This window comes from Pongo abelii, chromosome 16 (genome assembly GCF_028885655.2).
Source record: "Pongo abelii isolate AG06213 chromosome 16, NHGRI_mPonAbe1-v2.0_pri, whole genome shotgun sequence".
NCBI lineage: Eukaryota > Metazoa > Chordata > Mammalia > Primates > Hominidae > Pongo > Pongo abelii.
The window spans coordinates 68,859,018-68,877,168 of NC_072001.2; the positions used below are offsets into that span (position 1 = coordinate 68,859,018).

General features: G+C 38.5%; 1 protein-coding gene across 7 annotated transcripts in view; it reads right to left on the bottom strand.

Annotated features, from left to right (window-relative positions):
- Positions 1–18,151, bottom strand: part of DENND4A (DENN domain containing 4A) — a 144,237-nt gene that overhangs the window by 103,352 nt on the left and 22,734 nt on the right. For 5 of the 7 annotated variants that reach the window (XM_054532805.2, XM_054532803.2, XM_024232687.2 and 2 more), the window contains exons 2-4: positions 9,283–9,360; positions 4,070–4,402; positions 308–557 (exon numbers count right to left, since the gene is read on the bottom strand). In XM_054532805.2, coding sequence (XP_054388780.1) covers positions 308–557; positions 4,070–4,380 — 561 coding nt within the window. In that variant the 5' untranslated portion in view covers positions 4,381–4,402; positions 9,283–9,360. Of the gene's footprint in view, positions 1–307; positions 558–4,069; positions 4,433–9,282; positions 9,361–18,151 lie in introns of those variants that run through there. The other 2 variants (XM_054532806.2, XM_063716183.1) reach the window with 2 other exon arrangements.

An 18,151-nucleotide genomic window follows, 5' to 3' on the forward strand; every position in this document is an offset into this window, starting at 1 on the left:
TCTAGTCCCGTTGAGGTGTGGGATCTAGTCACAAGTGGAAGGATACTCATTGCTTTTGTAGTGGGCAGGCGGGGTGGGGGAATTATTTTTTTAATTTAGAAAAAAGTACTTTGCATAGTTTCTTTTGAAAGTACAACCAAAGTACTTTCCAAAAAGTAAAATATCTAATATCTTTAAAAACACATTTTTCAATTCTGTAATTATACTATGCTGTTTTCCAAAAAAAAAAAAAAAAAAAAAAAGATGTATTTAAAATTATGTTCTTTTCATCAGTGGTTAATGTTATCAGTGCCAGTAAGTCACTTACCATACTGTTATTGAGATTCTTGTCGACTTTGCAGAACGTGTGTGGTGGGCTTTCTCCTTTACTGGGTATAATAATACATATGTCAGTGACAGCCAACGTATTCTGAGTCATGTTTTCAGAGGCTCTTCGGTAAGTGATATAAATTCTTTGTGATGAGGTACTCCCACTAATATTTGCGGGGCGCCCATAGGGAGTACTCTGAATAATTTCACAACCCTGTTTCAATCTTTCTTTCCAGTCATATAAAACCCTAAAAATAAATTTTTAAAAATAAATACACAAATACACAAAGCTCTTTAGATATGAAAAGTAATATTCTCAGGCATCATCAACTGATCCTTAAATGTAGTAGTGTGGTAAAAATATTCCAATCTTACTGCAATTTTGAAATGCACGGTCTCGTATGAATTAAAGAATAACTCTTTTCCCCACCAAAAACTTTGTTTTAAGGAAAAATTCTGACAAACCATTGTGTTTGTTAATATAAACCAGAGAAAGGCACAATTAAATGTGAAGGTACCTGTTTTGGCACATCATTTAATATAGTTATTAATTTATTTTTTGTCTCTAAAACAAGCACCTTCTTTAGAAAAAGCAACTGGGCATTTTGGCCAAAGTTAAAATTTTACAAAAGGTTACTTGCCCAACTGTGTAGAGTCTGCTTGCACGCTTTTATCTCCAATACTTTCCTTAGCTTTAAGAGACAGTTTTAGGCTAAGAGAATGTAACTTCAAATCCATCCTTAATCAAAAGTCTGGGTGAGGCACTAGGCTTTTATTTTCTCTTTATTGGGGTAAAATCATAGGCTTTTAGTACAGGGTGGACCTGGCATCCATTCATTAAGTTTTCTATACTTAAGCACTTAGGAACACTAAAAAAAATAGTGCTTAAATAACATTAGTTTATTCCCTCACTGCATTCATTGATTTGTACTTTAATGCCAAGTCCTTGGCACTAGTAAAAAAAATAAAATACAATAAGCTATATATGGTTTTTTTGAGACAGAGTCTCGGAGTCTCACTCTGTCACCCAGGCTGGAGTGCCGTGTTGTGATCTCAGCTCACTGCAACCTCTGCCTCTCAGGTTCAAGCGATTCTCCAGCCTCGGCCTCCTGAGTAGCTGGGATTACAGGCATGTGGCACCATACCCGACTAATTTTTGTATTTTTAGTAGAGACAAAGTTTCACCATGTTGGCCAGGCTGGTCTCGAACTCCTGACCTCAAGTGATCTGTCTGCCTCGGCCTCCCAAAGTGTTGGGATTACAGGTGTAAGCCACCGTGCCTAGCTACAAATTAAGTATGTTTCTGCATTTGCTATAAAGCTATAAATTAAATGTGTTTTTGCATTTGCTATAAAACTTGTAACAAGCAATGTCTTCATCATCAATCAATATTCTCTCATATAAAATCCACTATACAAATAAAATATAATGCCAAAAACTGGTCAAATTATTTCTTTCTTTTTTTTTGAGATGGAGTTTCGCTTTTGTTGCCCAGGCTGGAGTGCAATGGCATGATCTTCACTCACTGCAACCTCCGCCTCCTGGATTCAAGCAAGTATCCTGCCTCAGCCTCCCAAGTAGCTGAGATTACAGGCACGCACCACTACACCTGACTAAGTTTGTATTTTTAGTAGAGACAGGGTTTCGCCATGTTGGTCAAGCTGATCTCGAACACCTGACCTCAGTTGATCTACCCACCCAGGCCTCCCAAAGTGCTGGGATTACAGGCATGAGCCACTGTGCCTGGCCAAATTACTTCTAATATAAGTTTTAATTTCACTTTTTCTTCTGGCCATCAACAAATTTAAAAAAAAATCTTCTCAACATTTTGAAAATTTACAGTTAAATTTGATGCTTAATCATAGCAACTGCATGAATCCCAATGTTAGCTTAAGTGCTTATTCTTCCTTCTTTTGATCTTGTTTTGCTTTTTCTTAACTTAAAAAAGGCACCTACACACAGAGAAGTTAGACAATCTAAATTCAAAATCCTACCACCTGTTACTAGCTGCAGTTCTGTAAGCAGTTACTGAACCTCTCTGAGCCTTATAGTCAGCTATAAAATCTAAACATTTTGGCTTCAAAGGATTCCATAAAGAAAGTAAAAAGAACCTACAGAAGATATTTGTAAATCATTTAACTGATAAGGGGCTTTATCTAGAATATAGTAAGAACTCTTATAGCTCAACAAACAAAAAGACAACCAAATTAAAAATGGGGAAAGGATCTGAATAGACATTTCTCCAAAGATATACAAACGTGTCAGTAAGCACATAAAAAGATGTCAACATCATTAGCCATCAAGTGAATGCAAATCAAGACCATATGAGATATCATCTCACACCTGCTGGGACAGCAATAATCAAAATAATATGAAATGCTGACTAGGACATGGAGAAATTGGAACCCTCATGTACCGCAAGTGGGAATGCAATATGGTACAGTTGCTTAGCAGTCTGGCAGTTCCTTAAAAGGTTGAACATGGAATTACCATTATGACCCAGCAATGTCACTCCCAGGTATATACACATAAAAAATGAAAATATACGTCCACATAAAAACTTGCACATGAATATTCATGGCAATATTATTTATAATAGCCAAAAAGTGGAAAAGTCTCAAATATCCATCAACAGATGAATAAACTGTGGTATACCCATATGATGGAATATTATTCAGTCATAAAATGGAATAAAGTACCGACACATACTATAACATGGATGAACCTTGAAAACATTATGCTAAGTGAAAGAAGTCAGTCAAAAAAGATCATATACATAGTATGATTCTATTTATATGAAATGTGCAAAATAGGCAAATCCATAAAGACAGAAAGTAGCCAAAGGCTAAGCGAGTTAGGAAATTGGGTAGCAAGTAATGCGTACAGGGCTTCTTTTTGGCATGATAAAAATGTCATAGAATTTATTGTGGTGATGGTTGCAAAACTCTGAAAATACTAAAAACTATTGAATTGTACACTTTAAATAAATGAGTGGCTGTACGGTATATGAATTATATCTCAATAATAAAGCACCCTAAGTAAAGCTCTAATTTACCCCAGTATCCTTCTTTGACACACACAGTTAACAATCCATCTATAACGGGGCTGGGTGTGGTGGCTCACATCTGTAATCCCAGTACTTCGGGAGGCCAAGGCAGGAAGATCACTTGAGGCCAGGAGTTTGAGACTAGCCTGGGCAACATAGCAAGACCCTGTCTCTACAAAAAAATTAAAAACTAGCCAGGTGTGATGGCGTGTATCTACATTCCCAGCTACTCAGGAGGCTGGGGCAGGAGGATCACTTGAGGCCAGGAGTTTGAGGCTGTAGTGAGCTATGATCATGCCACTGCACTCCAGCTGGGTGATAGAGATTGATCCTGTCCCTTTAAAAAGAAAAAAAATCCATCTATACTGATCATTATAACACGCTTAAAAGCCTTTTTTCATACTTTAAAAATAATCAAAAATTTTCCAATCAGGATAATACTTTAATTTTCTAGTACTTTCCTGCAAATGTTTTTCAAATTCTCTCCCCTGCCTCTAACAGAAAGAAACCCAGGCAAGGTAAAACTGCTGGGAACTGCAGGATAAAGAGAGACAAAAGGAAACAGGGAGAGAATACAGGTTTCTGAATACAAACTTGTCTATTTTTCTAAATCTGCCATACATCTATTAATGACCAAAATGAACAGTTAATCTCAAAATCTACAAGACATATTATTTGGATCAATAACAGTAAGTCATTTAAAAAAACACTTACCCCAGATCTGTAAGTGGAGGCTTATCTCTTCCTCTTCTATAGCAAAGGTAAATCTGTGGCCCCACAAGACTTCCATTATTAAGATCAGCTGACAAGCCAGTTGGGGTAACATCAATACAGATATAATCCCGTGGGACTTCCTCCCCAAGAGATTTGATAATAACTGAAACATCTGTAATAGGTTCTTTTGGTTTAGCTACTTTATGACAAGCATCATTGAAGTGAATTTCTTCTTCTAGAGGCTTTGAAACATCAGTTAATCCTGCTACAACAAAGTAGTCAGCAACACGAGGCCCCTTGTCTTCAATCATCTTCCATTACAGAAGGTTACATCTAAAAGGAAAGTAAAAGACTAGTACTCCCCTATAATAAGCAAAATAAATATAAGTGGTTTGTGTGCAAATAAGAACAAAAAACTACAAAAAGAGCGCTAGCTCCTTGATAAACACAGTAGCATTATATATTTAACTTATATGTAAAAAGAATTTAACAATAAAAACATCTTTAGCAATCTTTTATTATAAAAGTAATGGATGAATTCCCAATTTTGGCAATATGGAAACCTACATTACCTAAGTAGACAACAAAAAGAGATCTTTTTAAATGCACAGTCTGGCCAGGTGCAGTGGCTCACGCCTGTAATCCCAGTAATTTGGGAGGCCAAGGCAGGTGGATAACCTGAGGTCAGGAGTTTGAGACCAGCCTGGCCAACATGGTGAAACCCTGTCTCTACTAAAAATACCAAAAATTAGCTGGGCGTGGTGGCAGGTGCCTGTAATGCCAGCTACTCAGGAGGCTGAGGCAGGAGAATCGCTTGAAGCTGGGAAGCAGAGGTTGCAGTGAGCCCAGATCGGACCACTGCACTCTAGCCTGGGTAAAAAGAGTGAAACTCCATCTCAAATAAATAAATAAATAAATGCACAGTCGTTCAGTAAATGCTTTTAAATATAAATCTTACACAGACTTGTAAGAATGTAAGGGAAATTCCTAGGTTCCCAAAACACTGAAGAAACCAAAAGTCAGAATGCAGTCTGTAAACTACCACTGAGTGGGGAAATTTACTGATCTCCTCAATAATCAAGAGGCTTGTGTGTTTATTTTGTTTTATTCTTCTGAGATGGGGGGGGGGGTCTCACTAGGTTGCCCAGGCTGGTCTTGAACTCCTGGGGTCAAGTGATCCTCCCATCTCAGTCTACCAAAGTGCTGGGATTACAGGCATAAGCCACTGCACCTGATCCGGTTTGTGTTTTAGAAGCCATTAAAAGCATGGGAGATAAGCACTTCAGACCACATAGAGAATTGGAACTGAGCCACCTGTATAAAGCCGAGCGTTTCAAAGGACTATACTCCCAGCCAAAGAGTGAATTTAAAAGACCTATCCACTGTCACAGGGAGATAATAAAGTTGTAGGGAGGGTAGCAGGGGAGTCTCCTCTCAGAATTCGTAACAATAGGCCTATTCACACTTGGGTTTGGGGTTTGAACTTAAACCATATGGATGGTCCCAGGAAACTACAAACTAAAAGTAATAATAAAAGCACTCTCAGATTGGCCAAGCGCGGTGGCTCACGTCTGTCATCCCAGCATTTTGGGAGGCCGAGGCGGGCAGATTACCTGAGGTCGGGAGTTCAAGACTAGCCTGACCAACATGGAGAAACCCCATCTCTACTAAAAATACAAAATTAGCCAGGCATGGTGACACATGCCTGTAATCCCAGCTACTCAGGAGGAAGAGGCAGGAAAATTGCTTGAACCCAAGAGGAAGAGGTTGTGGTGAGCTGAGATCGCACCATTGCACTCCAGCCTGGGCAACAAGAACGAAACTCTGTCTCAAAAAGAAAAAAAAAGTGTTCCCAAGCTAGTGATACCCCTTGAAAAGTAAAACAGTTCTTGAGGGTACAGCCTCAACCCAGGTTTTCCACAAACAAAGCCCAGTGGAAGACAAGTTCCTGTTCCAAAACTACAAAAACGCATACACAAAAATCTACCAGAAGTAAGTCTCAGCAGATATATCAAAGAGAAGAATTTCAAATAATAAAAGTAGGTAAGAGAGTGTAACAGTAATGCATGCTTACAACAGATTCAAAGAAAAAATACACAAAATAGAATCTATCACATATTTGCAGTCTCCTTTGGTTGTCTGGTATCACTTAATTTTATTTATGTATTTATTTATTTTTGAGACAGGGTCTCGCTCTGTCGCCCAGGCTGAAATGGAGTAGTGCAAACATGGTTCACTGCAGCCTTGACCACCTGGGCTCAAGCAATCCTCCTGCCTCAGCCTCCCGTGCAGCTGGGACCACAGGTGTGCACCACCACGCCTGGCTGGTTTGTTTTTGTTGTAGAGATAGAGTCTCATTTTGTTGCCCAGGCTGGTCTCAAATTCCTGGGCTCAAGAGATTCTCCCGCCTCAGCCTCCCAAACTGTTGGGATTACAGGCATGAGCCACCATACCCAACCTATTTGTTTCTTTAACTAGGAGAATACATTCCACAGTACCGTCATTATTTATATACCACTATTATAGGAAAAAAGTTTAATCTAAAACAATTTCCCAGAGTTTGTTTCATGTTAGACACAGTTCCAATAAGTGCAAAGAAAAGATTCCATGGACAAATAAATTAGGTATACACACTATAGGTCTCTTTGGATACTTACTACATATATATAAAAATACTAAATCCTCAGCAGTCTTTTGATAAAGGTAGCCGATAAACTTTGCTTAACTCAGGATTTCCCAAGCCTATTTGAACAATGAACCACATTTTCCCACTTAACAACTAGAAACAACTCTAAGAAAATGCTAGTTTATAGTAAACAACCTTCCCTTGTAGACCATAAAATCTCAGGGCAAAGATATTCTTATGTAGTATATACTTGTTTACAATATAATTATTAACATTTTCATCAAAATCCCAAAACTCATTTAATTTTCTACATTGCTAATGTCATCAGTTTTCAGAATTCATGACACATTTCTTGGAATCTGTATTCATCACTCAAATATACTCTAAGCATTCCCACTATTTTCTTTAAAAATGAGACTAGGCCAGGCAAGGTGGCTCACGTCTGTAATCCCAGCACTTTGGGAGGCCGGGGCAGGCAGATCACAAGGTCAGGAGTTCAAGACCAGCCTGGCCAATATGGTGAAACCCCATTTCTACTAAAAATAACAAAAATTAGCCAGGTGTGGTGGCATGTGCCTGTAGTCCCAGCTACTTGGGAGGCTGAGGCAGGAGAATTGCTTGAACCCAGGAGGCGGAGGTTGCAGTGAGCCGAGATCGCACCACTGCACTCCAGCCTGGGCGACCGAGCGAGACTCCATCTGGAAAAAAAAGGAAAAAAAAAATGGGACTAAAGAAGATTAAATGTTTCTACTTGTTTTATTTACATACTAATGGCGCCTATGCAGCAATTTCCTTACATATAGGATTTCTACATATAATAAAGGGCTTAACCTTTTCAGAAATGCCTCCTAGATGGACACTTAAAAAGAAAGTGCTAACAACCTGTTCTTCTGAGAAGGCTGTTAAATGCTGACTCATCACCCTCAGCTCATTGCATATAACAAGTGCTCCAAAAAAAGAGCAGTTTTACCCAATTGACCATCTATTTATTTAAGAAAGTTGCAGAATAACAAAAGCACTTTGGTGTTTAACTTTTTTTCTCCAGTTCATTAGTCTTTGAAAACAATTTTTAAAGGGCTGCATAGTATTTTATTTTATGGATATACCATTTTTGACCTATGTTCTTACTGTAGATCATTTATTACTTCCACTTATTTTGCTAATTTTTTTTAAAGGGTACAATGAATAATCTTGATAAACCTCTGGATACAACTCTAATATTTCTTCAGGATACATTTGTTGAAATAGAATTATTAGGTCAAAGGTTATATCAGCCTTTATTTATGTGCTTTCGTGTGTACATGAATTTTATATTATAAGCGCTAAATACACATAACCTTAAAAATTACTCTGGTAAAGTATTTTCATTCCATAATGAAGAACTAAAACATCCTTCTTTTTCCTAGACACTAACTTTATGTTATTTAAACTAAAGCATGGCCAGGCGTGGTGGCTCATGCCTGTAATCCCAGCACTTTGGAAGGCCAAGGCGGGCAGATCACTTGAGGTCAGGAGTTCGAGACCAGGCTGGCCAACACGGTGAAACCCCGTCTCTACTTAAAATACAAAAAATTAGCGGGGCATGGTGATGCACACCTGTAATCTCAGCTACTCAGGAGGCTGAGGCAGGAGAATTGCTTGAACCTGGGAGGCGGATGTTGCAGTGAGCTGAGATCATGCCACTGCACTCCAGCCTGGGCAAGAGCAAGACTCTGTCACAAAATAATAAATAAATAAATAAACAAACTAAAGCAGGCAAACTAAAGCAGGTAGTCACTATTGCATAAAATAGTTTTATGTCTTGCTACGTAGAGAGAAGGGTAAGAGGCCGGGCAGAGTGGCTCATACCTGTAATCCCAGCACTTTGGGAGGCCGAGATGGGCAGATCACTTGAGGTCAGGAGTTCAAGACCAGCCTGGCCAACATGGTGAAACCTCGTTTCTACCAAAAATACAAAAATTAGCCAGGCATGATGGTGCATGCCTATGATCCCAGCTAATCGAGAGGCTGAGGAACAAGAATCACCTGAACACTGTAGGCAGAGGTTGCAATGGGCCAAGATCAACGCCACTGCACTCCAGCCTGGGCAACAGAGGGAGGCTCTGTCTCAAAAAAAAAAAAAAAAAAAAGGGAAAGAGAAGAGATATAGTACTATCATGAAAACATATATTTAATGTTTTTTTGAGAACTACAACCTTATCCTTGGAAATAACTAGCTATTATAAGTAAATATTTGAGATAAATTTATTTATAAAATTCCTTTTCATTAGCTCTTTTGGGTATTTTTCACAAAATTTAATAATTTGAACTCATTCACAATAGAACACAGGAAATAACTACTAAAAGGGAACCGTATTCTTTACATTGAAGATTTTGTCTCTAATAAATGGTGTTAAATTAATAGTGATCCAAGGCACATCTTGAGACATCTTTCAATGAATTACTTTGTATGATTTGTTACCCATAATTATTACGTGGAGAATATATTCCAAATTATTAAGACTTCTGGGAAATTAAGGTTTCACTGTGTTTAACACAGAAAATAGCTAAATGAAACAAATCAAAATGAAAGCCAAAAACTACTTACACATTACCGAAAGTTTCTCTCGAAAAAGATGACAGATTTCAATGTGTGAACTCCGCAGCCTCAGAGTTTGAGAAATAACTGTATTGAAAAGAGTAAGAATTGGACTTAAATTCATTCCAATCAAATTTTTCCCCCAACATGCCTGTGGATACTTAAAGTTCTGTTAACAGTGATAATTACTAAACTGATTGCATTTATTGTTTTCTTATGGTTAAGAGCCAATAAGCAATTTTTAAAAACAAGATTTCAGTAAAGAATAAATACATACTTTAAAAACAAAACATGCTGAAGAGAGGCAATGAGGAAAAAAAAGAAAAAACTAGCAGATAAGGGGGAGAAAAAGAAAGCAAGAAGAATAAATAAGGGTACAAAAGAGGAAATGTGTACAGGGCAAAGAGTGTGAGAAAGAACAACATGCCTATTTCTGGGGCACTATATACAGAGCCTCATTCACAGGGGAAAAATGTATACATTTAACATAATTCAAATATAGACTCAAGTAACTTCCATATAAAAAAAAGTTTCAAAGAAGTCAATACCCAAAAGTACTTTCCCTTTATTACAAATTTCAAAGATACTACAGTCAGCCTTTCGTATCCATGAGTTCCACCATCCATACCATGGATTGAAAAGATGTTTTTTGCTGTTGTTGTTGTTGTTTTTGAGACAAGAGTTTTGCTCTTGTTGCCCAGGCTGGAGTGCACTGGCTCGATCTCAGCTCACCGCAACCTCCACCTCCTGGGTTCAAGAGATTCTCCTGCCTCAGCCTCCCGAGTAGCCGGGATTACAGGCATGTGCCACCATGCCCAGCTAATTTTGTATTTTCAGTAGAGACTGGGTTTATCCATATTGCTCAGGCTGGTCTCGAACTCCCAACCTCAGGTGATCTGCCTGCCTCGGCCTCCCAAAGTGCTGGGATTACAGGCATGAGCCACCGCACATGGCCTGAAAAGATGTTTTTCAAAAACAATAAAAATAACAGACTGGGCTCATTGGCTCACGTCTGTAATCCCAGCAACTTGAGAGGCCAAGGCAGGAGGATTGCTTAAGCCCAAGAGTTCAAAGCCAGCCTGGGCAATATAGTGAGACCCCCATCTCTAAAAAAAAAAAGAAAGTTAGTGCCAGGCAGGGTGGCACGTGCCTGTAGTCTCAGCTACTCAGGAGACTGAGGCATGAGAATCACTTGAGCCCAGGAAGCTGAGGCTGCAGTGAGCCCTGATCACACCACTGCACTCCAGCCTGGGTAACAGAGTAAAACTCTATCTCCAATGAATGCATGAATGAATGATACAACAAAAAATGTAATACAAATTTAACAAAATAATTCGGTGTAACTATTTATATAGCGTTTAATTGAATTAGGTATTATAGATAATCTACAGGTGATTTAAAGTATACAGGAGGATGTGTGTAGATTATATGCAAACACCACACCATTTTACGTAAGGGGCTTAAGTATATGTGGATTCTGGTATCCATCGGGTGGACGTTGGGGGTATCCTGGAACTAATCCATGGAGGATACCAAGGGGCAAATGTACTTACATAGAATCATTTATATCAAATCTCACCAAGGAACCAAATTCTTCTGAACAAGAGAATAAGCAATGTCATATTACGGAATTCAATATGCCAATATCATATTTTTTTAAATTAAGTAATTTAGTAACTTGTAATTATGAGTCATTTTAAACACTAGATGGAAAGATGATGCCACTGACAAAGTCTTAAGAGTAGAGCCAGACCAACTGTATTGTACCAAGCACTATAGGTTAGCTTTAACACTGGACACATGCACACACAAAAGGAGTTTCAGTAAGAGTCAATAGCTTCTGCAGGGAAACAAGCTGCAGCACAGAAATCATAAGCACCTCAAGAGGAAGAAACCACCACAGCTTTAACCAACATGGAATATCTACTAACAACCAGGAAATAGGAGCAGCTACACCCAGACACAAGATTCACCTAACTTGGTTAGGTCCTTGACATGTGTGTGTCTGTGAGAAGTGGAAGAGAAGGGAGTAAGGGCATAAACTGAGTCAAGAACTTAATAAACACCAGGTACAGTGGCTCATGTCTATAATCCCAGCACTTTGGGAGGTCGAGGCGTGTGGATCACTTGAGCTCAGGAGTTTGAGACATGGCAAAATCCTGTCTCTACAAAAAATACCAAAAGTAGCCAGGTGTGGTGGTGCAGTCCTGTAGTCCTAGCTCCTTGGTGGGGCTGAGATGGGAGGATTGCTTGAGCCCAGGAGGTCGAGGCTGCAGTGAGCCTTGTTCACACCACTGCACTCCAGCCAGCCTGGGTGACCAAGCAAGACCTTGTCTCAAAAAAAAAAAATTCGATAGTGTCTTGAAATGGAGGGCGAAAAGAATGAAAGCAAAATAATATATTCATAATCTTATTACCTTTTGAACTGCTAAATATTGTCAGGATAGATATATGTATTTTTAAAATGAGGATGCCAAAAGTTCCCTGAAAAAATTTCAGGGAGTAAATATGGAGTGGTAAATGTACTTTTCAAATATCTCTAAAATGTTATTGCTGACAGGTGGCAATGAAACAATGTAAATACTGACTTGCTGAAACATTTTTAAAAATTCAACATCAGTTGTCACAAAAATTTCTAGTAAAAATACTGTATGTATATAGAAATACTTGTAAATTTTGAAAATTACAGTTATTTTATTGGTAGAATACCAGACTTATTTAGATGTAATTATGAATTATGAATGTGCTACAACCAATTTCAAATATATTTTCGGCTACATTGTTTCTTAATATAGTAGGAACACTGTTTTGACCATAACTCTGCCCCATTAAACTTAATATTTGTATCTTTATTCTAAAAACAGGCCAGGTGCGATGGGTCATATCTATAATCCTAACAATTTGGGAGGTCAAGGCAGAAAAATCACTTGAGGCCAGGAGTTCAAGACCAGCCTGGGTAACACAGCAAGACCTCATCTGGACAAAAAAATAAAATTGGCTGGGCATGGTAGCTCACGCCTATAATCCCAGCACTTTGGGAGACGGAGGCGGGAGGATCACTTGAGATCAGGGGTTTGAGACCAGCCTAGCCAACAGGGCAAAACCCCGTCTCTACTAAAAATACAAAAATTAGCTGGGCGTGGAGGCATGTGCCTGTAATTCCAGCTACTTGGGAGGCTGAGACATGAGAATTGCTTGAACCCTGGAGGCGGAGGTAGCAGTGAGCAGAGATCGTGACACTGCACTCCAACCTGGGCAATAAAGCGAGACTCTGTCTCAAAAAAAAAAAAAAAAATTAATTAAATTTAATTTTAAAAAGAAATTTAAAAAAAATAACAAGTGGCCAGGCACAGTGGCTCACACCTGTAATCCCAGCACTCTGGGAGACCGAGGCAGAAGGATCACTTGAGTCAGGAGTTTGAGACCAGCCTGGGCAACATAGTGAGACCCCATCTGCACAAAAAATTTAAAAATTTGCTGGGTGTGGTAGTGTGCACTATAGTCCCAGCTACTTGGAAGGCTAAGGTCAGAGGACTGCTTGAGCCCAGGAGGTTGAGGCTGCAGTGAGCCATGATGGCACCACTGCACTCCAGCCTGGGTGACAGAGCGAGACCCTGTCTCAAAAAAAAAAAAGTAACATTTTCTTTGATGTTGAATTCACATTAGCATTCACAATAATATCAAATATTTCCATTCTGATGAATGAACTTCCAAAAACTTTAATTTTATTCCATGAATCGTACAAAAAAAAGAATTAACTGATTTTCTATCTGACACAGAAGATGAGGCTGACACAAAACTGGCATCACTTAAGTGTTTGCAAAGTTCTTCTTCTGCTAATGAAGATAACACATCACAGCTATTGCCTTACTTTCTATACATGCACAAGAAAACTCGGAATAGAAAATTTATAAAATCTATTTAGCAGAGCATCCTTTGATTGTAAATGAAAGTCATGCTCCACAAAGTAATACATGAATGTGCTTCCTGCAGCTACATGTGCTAAGCCATTATCTTTTAACACAGACTTCTTTAAATTGTTATTTTTAATTGAAACTTTTTTAAAAAAATTATTATTATACTTTAAGTTTTAGGGTACATGTGCACAATGTGCAGGTTAGTTACATATGTATACATGTGCCATGCTGGTGTGCTGCACCCATTAACTCGCCATTTAGCATTAGGTATATCTCCTAATGCTATCCCTCCCCCCTCCCCCCACCCCACAACAGTCCCCAGAGTGTGATGTTCCCCTTCCTGTGTCCATGTGTTCTCATTGTTCAATTCCCATCTATGAGTGAGAACATGCAGTGTTTGGTTTTTTGTCCTTGCGATAGTTTACTGAGAATGATGATTTTCAATTTCATCCATGTCCCTACAAAGGACATGAACTCATCATTTTTTATGGCTGCATAGTATTCCATGGTGTATATGTGCCACATTTTCTTAATCCAGTCTATCATTGTTGGACATTTGGGTTGGTTCCAAGTCTTTGCTATTGTGAATAGTGCCGCAATAAACATACGCGGCACTATTCTGTCTAGAACAGAATAGTGTCTTTACAGCAGCATGATTTATAGTCCTTTGGGTATATACCCAGTAATGGGATGGCTGGGTCAAATGGTATTTCTAGTTCTAGATCCCTGAGGAATTGCCACACTGACTTCCACAATGGTTGAACTAGTTTATAGGCCCACCAGCAGTGTAAAAGTGTTCCTGTTTCTCCACATCCTCTCTAGCACCTGTTGTTTCCTGACTTTTTAATGATTGCCATTCTAACTGGTGTGAGATGGTATCTCATTGTGGTTTTGATTTGCATTTCTCTGACGGCCAGTGATGATGAGCATTTTTTCATGTGTCTTTTAGCTGCATAAATGTCTTCTTTTGAGAAATGTCTGTTCATATCCTTCGCCCACTTTTTGATGGGGTTGTTTGTTTTTTTCTTGTAAATTTGTTTGAGTTCATTGTAGATTCTGGATATTAGCCCTTTGTTAGATGAGTAGGTTGCGAATTGAAACTTTTAGTTTGAGATAATTGTAGATTCACATTCAGTTGAAAGAAATAATAGAGAGCTGGTATACCTTTCACCCCGTTTTCTTCAAATGGTAACATCTTGCAAAACTATAGCACAGCTGTATTACTGACATTGATACAATTCACCTATCTCATCCTGATTTCCCCAGTTTTATTTGTATTCATCTGTGTGTGTGTTTAGTTCTATGCAGTTTTATCACATGTGCATAATACAACATATCCATCACCAAAATCAAGATACAGTATAGTTCCATTACAAGGATCCCTAGTATTGCCCTTTATAAGCACAGTTTTGTCACATGTGCATAAAACCATGTATCCATTACCAAAGACAAGATGCAGCGCACTTCCATCACAAGGGCCCCTAGTGTTGCCCTTTTATAAGCACACACACTGCCCTCCCTGCTTTACCCCACTATCCCTAATCCCTGTGGAGTGGTATATTTTTATCACAAAGTACATACAGCCAATGAAATGCAAAGATATATTTCCAAAAACAATACTGTCTTACAAAATAGATGCAGAAACAAACCAAAGCACAAAGTATAAGCTTATTTGGCATGTTGAAAGCCTTGTTGGTCACATTTACTCAGGCATCCAGAACATTATACTTGAACATAATTAAACAAACATATAAATACAGCTGACTCTTGAACAACACTGATTTGAACTGTGCAGTTCCACTTACACACGGTTTTCTCTTTTTTTGCAATAAATATTTCAGCCCTCAGTATGGGCAATTTTGCATCTGCAACCAACTTGGATCAAAAATATGGTATTGTGGGACACGAAAGCTGCAAAAATAGAAGGCCAACTTTTTGTATCCACAAGTTCTGAACAGGCAACTGTGGGGCTTGAGTGGATTTTGGAATCCACAGGTGGTCTTGGAACTGATCCCCAGCAGACAGTGAGGGATACTACACACAGACATATATAGGCACACAAAAGATAAGGAGGGCAGAGAGTGATCATCCATTAAATCCCAATGAAAACCAATCTACTAAATTCTGAGATAAATTTTCCTGTCCTGGCTAAGTTCCAGACCGAAAATAAGTGGACAACATAAAATAATGCTACAGAACTACAGTGAGGATTCCTACATATATAAGAACATTAAAAAAAAGGAGTCTTATACTGTGTTCAGGGGCAACCCTGTCCCTCACCCAGAAATTAGGTTGCAGCTGAAGTAGCTGCTATTCCCTTGAGAATATGGATCTGTTCTAGACAGAATAAGAACAAACTGGAAATAACAGTGTTAATATACAGATACCTCTTGTTTCCAGACCGACTATAAACAATTCAAAGGCAGAAACTCTGTGCTCTACTTCTTTTGATTCTCTCACATGCATAGCAGTTATAAACACATGGTAGGTGTGTAAATATTTATTAAATGGATGAGGTCAGCACAGTAGAAAAAAAATGAGAAAGTTAAAACACCACAGAATCATGGGATTTTAGAGCTAGGAAGGTCCTTGGAGATTTTGCTTCAAGTACCTTTAGTATAATTGAACAAACTGAGGCATAAAAATTAACCAGCTTGCCTGTCTAACATACCATATGTCTTACTTATTTATTCTCTCTCTTTCCACAAGATTGTAAGTTCCATGAGGGTACAGATTTTTCTGTTTTATTCACTGCTGCATAGCCAGCACCTAGAACAGTACCTGGCAGATAGTATATGGTGAATATCTGTTAAATGAATGATTATTTATTTATTTGGGATAAAGTCTCATTCTGTCACCCAGGCTGGAGTGCAGTGGTGCAATTATAGCTCATTGCAGCCTCAAACTCCTGGGCCAAGCAATTCTACCTTACCTCCCATAAAATGCTGGGATTACAGGCATGAACCACCTGTAATCCAACCAGGAATAATTTTTAAAATGCAACTGATACCATTATCGAGTACCATGGGACGGTCAGAAGTAAAAGAATAAATGTAAACATAGAAACACAAATACATTATTTAAATTTAGTGTTGAATGAAAACAGTAAGAAGCAGAAAGGAATCTACAGCAAAATAGCATTTATATAAACTTAAAACATACATATTAAAGTTAGCATGGTAGTTTTCAAAGACATTCAGGATGATATATTAGACATATTCAAATGGACAACTGTGAGGGAAAGGGAATTGGAGTGAAGACGAGAGATAAAGGAGAATAAAATAAAGCAGGGCTTCATACAGGTTAGTCACAAAAGGGTACCATGAAATGAAAAATATGATGAAATCAGTTCTCCGTATCTGAGGTGCTCTTACCCCACTTCCTTCCAGAGAGAAATATGTAACCACTGGTTTCAGCAAAACTTAAATCAGTGTGGAGTGTAGTGGCACGATCATGGCTCACCTCAAGTGATCCTCCCACCTCAGCCTCCTAAGTAGCTTGGGACTATAGGCGCACACCACCACGTCTGGCTAATTTTTCTTTTTCTTTTTTTTTGGGTAGAGATGCGGTTTTGCCATGTTGCCCAGGCTGGTCTCGAACTCCTGGTCTTGAACTCCTGGGCTCAAGTGATCTGCCCGTGCCGGCATCCCAAAGTGTTGGGATAACAAGCATGAGCTACTGCACCTAGCCTGTTTTTTGTTTTGTTACTTTTTAAAGTATAACACACATATAGAAAATGTACAACTCCAGGAATTATCACAAAATAAACACATCATCCATTACAAACACCTCACAGGTCGAGAAATAGTACATTAACAGTAACAGGAAACCCCCTCCAACCTTCCCAAAGAGAACCACTATCTTGAATGCTAACAGTAGATTAGTTTTTTTCTATTTCTGAACTTTTACATAAATGGAACATGGAAGGACATATAAAGTGTGCATTATTTTGGTCTAGCTTTTTTCATTCTACAATGTTTTTTGAGATTTGGCCATACTCATATATAGTAGTTTGTTCATTTTCATTTCTGTATAGTTTTTCATTTTAAGAATACACAATTTTGCCAGGCGCGGTGGTTCATGCCTGTAATCCCAGCACTTTGGGAGGCCGAGGCAGGTGGATTACCTGAGGTTAGGAGTTCAGGACCAGCCTGGCCAACACGGTGAAACCCCATCTCTACTAAAAAATACAAAAAAAAAAAAAAATAGCCGGACGTGGTGGTGGGCGCCTGTAATCCCAGCTACTTGGGTGGCTGAGACAGGAGAATTGCTTGAACCCTGGAGGCAGAGGTTGCAGTGAGCCGAGATCGCACCATTGCACTCTAGCCTGGGCGACAAGAGCAAAACTCTGTCTCAAAAAAAAAAAAAAAAAAAAAAACCACAATTTTATGTATCCATTCTATTGTTAATTGACATTTGGCTGGTTTCCAATGTGAGACTGTTATAAACGATTACAAAGTTGGATATAAACTATTATGAGTTTTGATGCATATAAAAATGCATAGATTTTTAAAAAATAGCTAAGAATGAAATTCCTAGCATATAAGGTATACACACACACACACACACACACACACACACACACACACAAACTATGGTAGGTAATGCCAAACTGTTTTCCAAAGTTGTTATAGTAAGACCTTATATTTGGTGAGTAAGATGGCTTAGAAATAAATAAAAACCTTTTTTCCTCCACAAACATAAACATTCCTCTGAGCTCTCTAAAATACTGATTTGTTGTTCCTGTTTTAATTCATTGCTGAATACAACTATATGAAAACTATAAAATGTAGTAAGGTATAGCAGCTACATGCTCTGAAATCACTTCAGCCCAATTAAAATCCTAGTTCTATCCAGCATTAGATTATCAGATATGCTAGCTCGAGGCTTGGGTATTTCAAAATAAGGGACCAAAAAAAGTATAAATTCAATTCAAATAATTTGATGTAAATCACTTAATG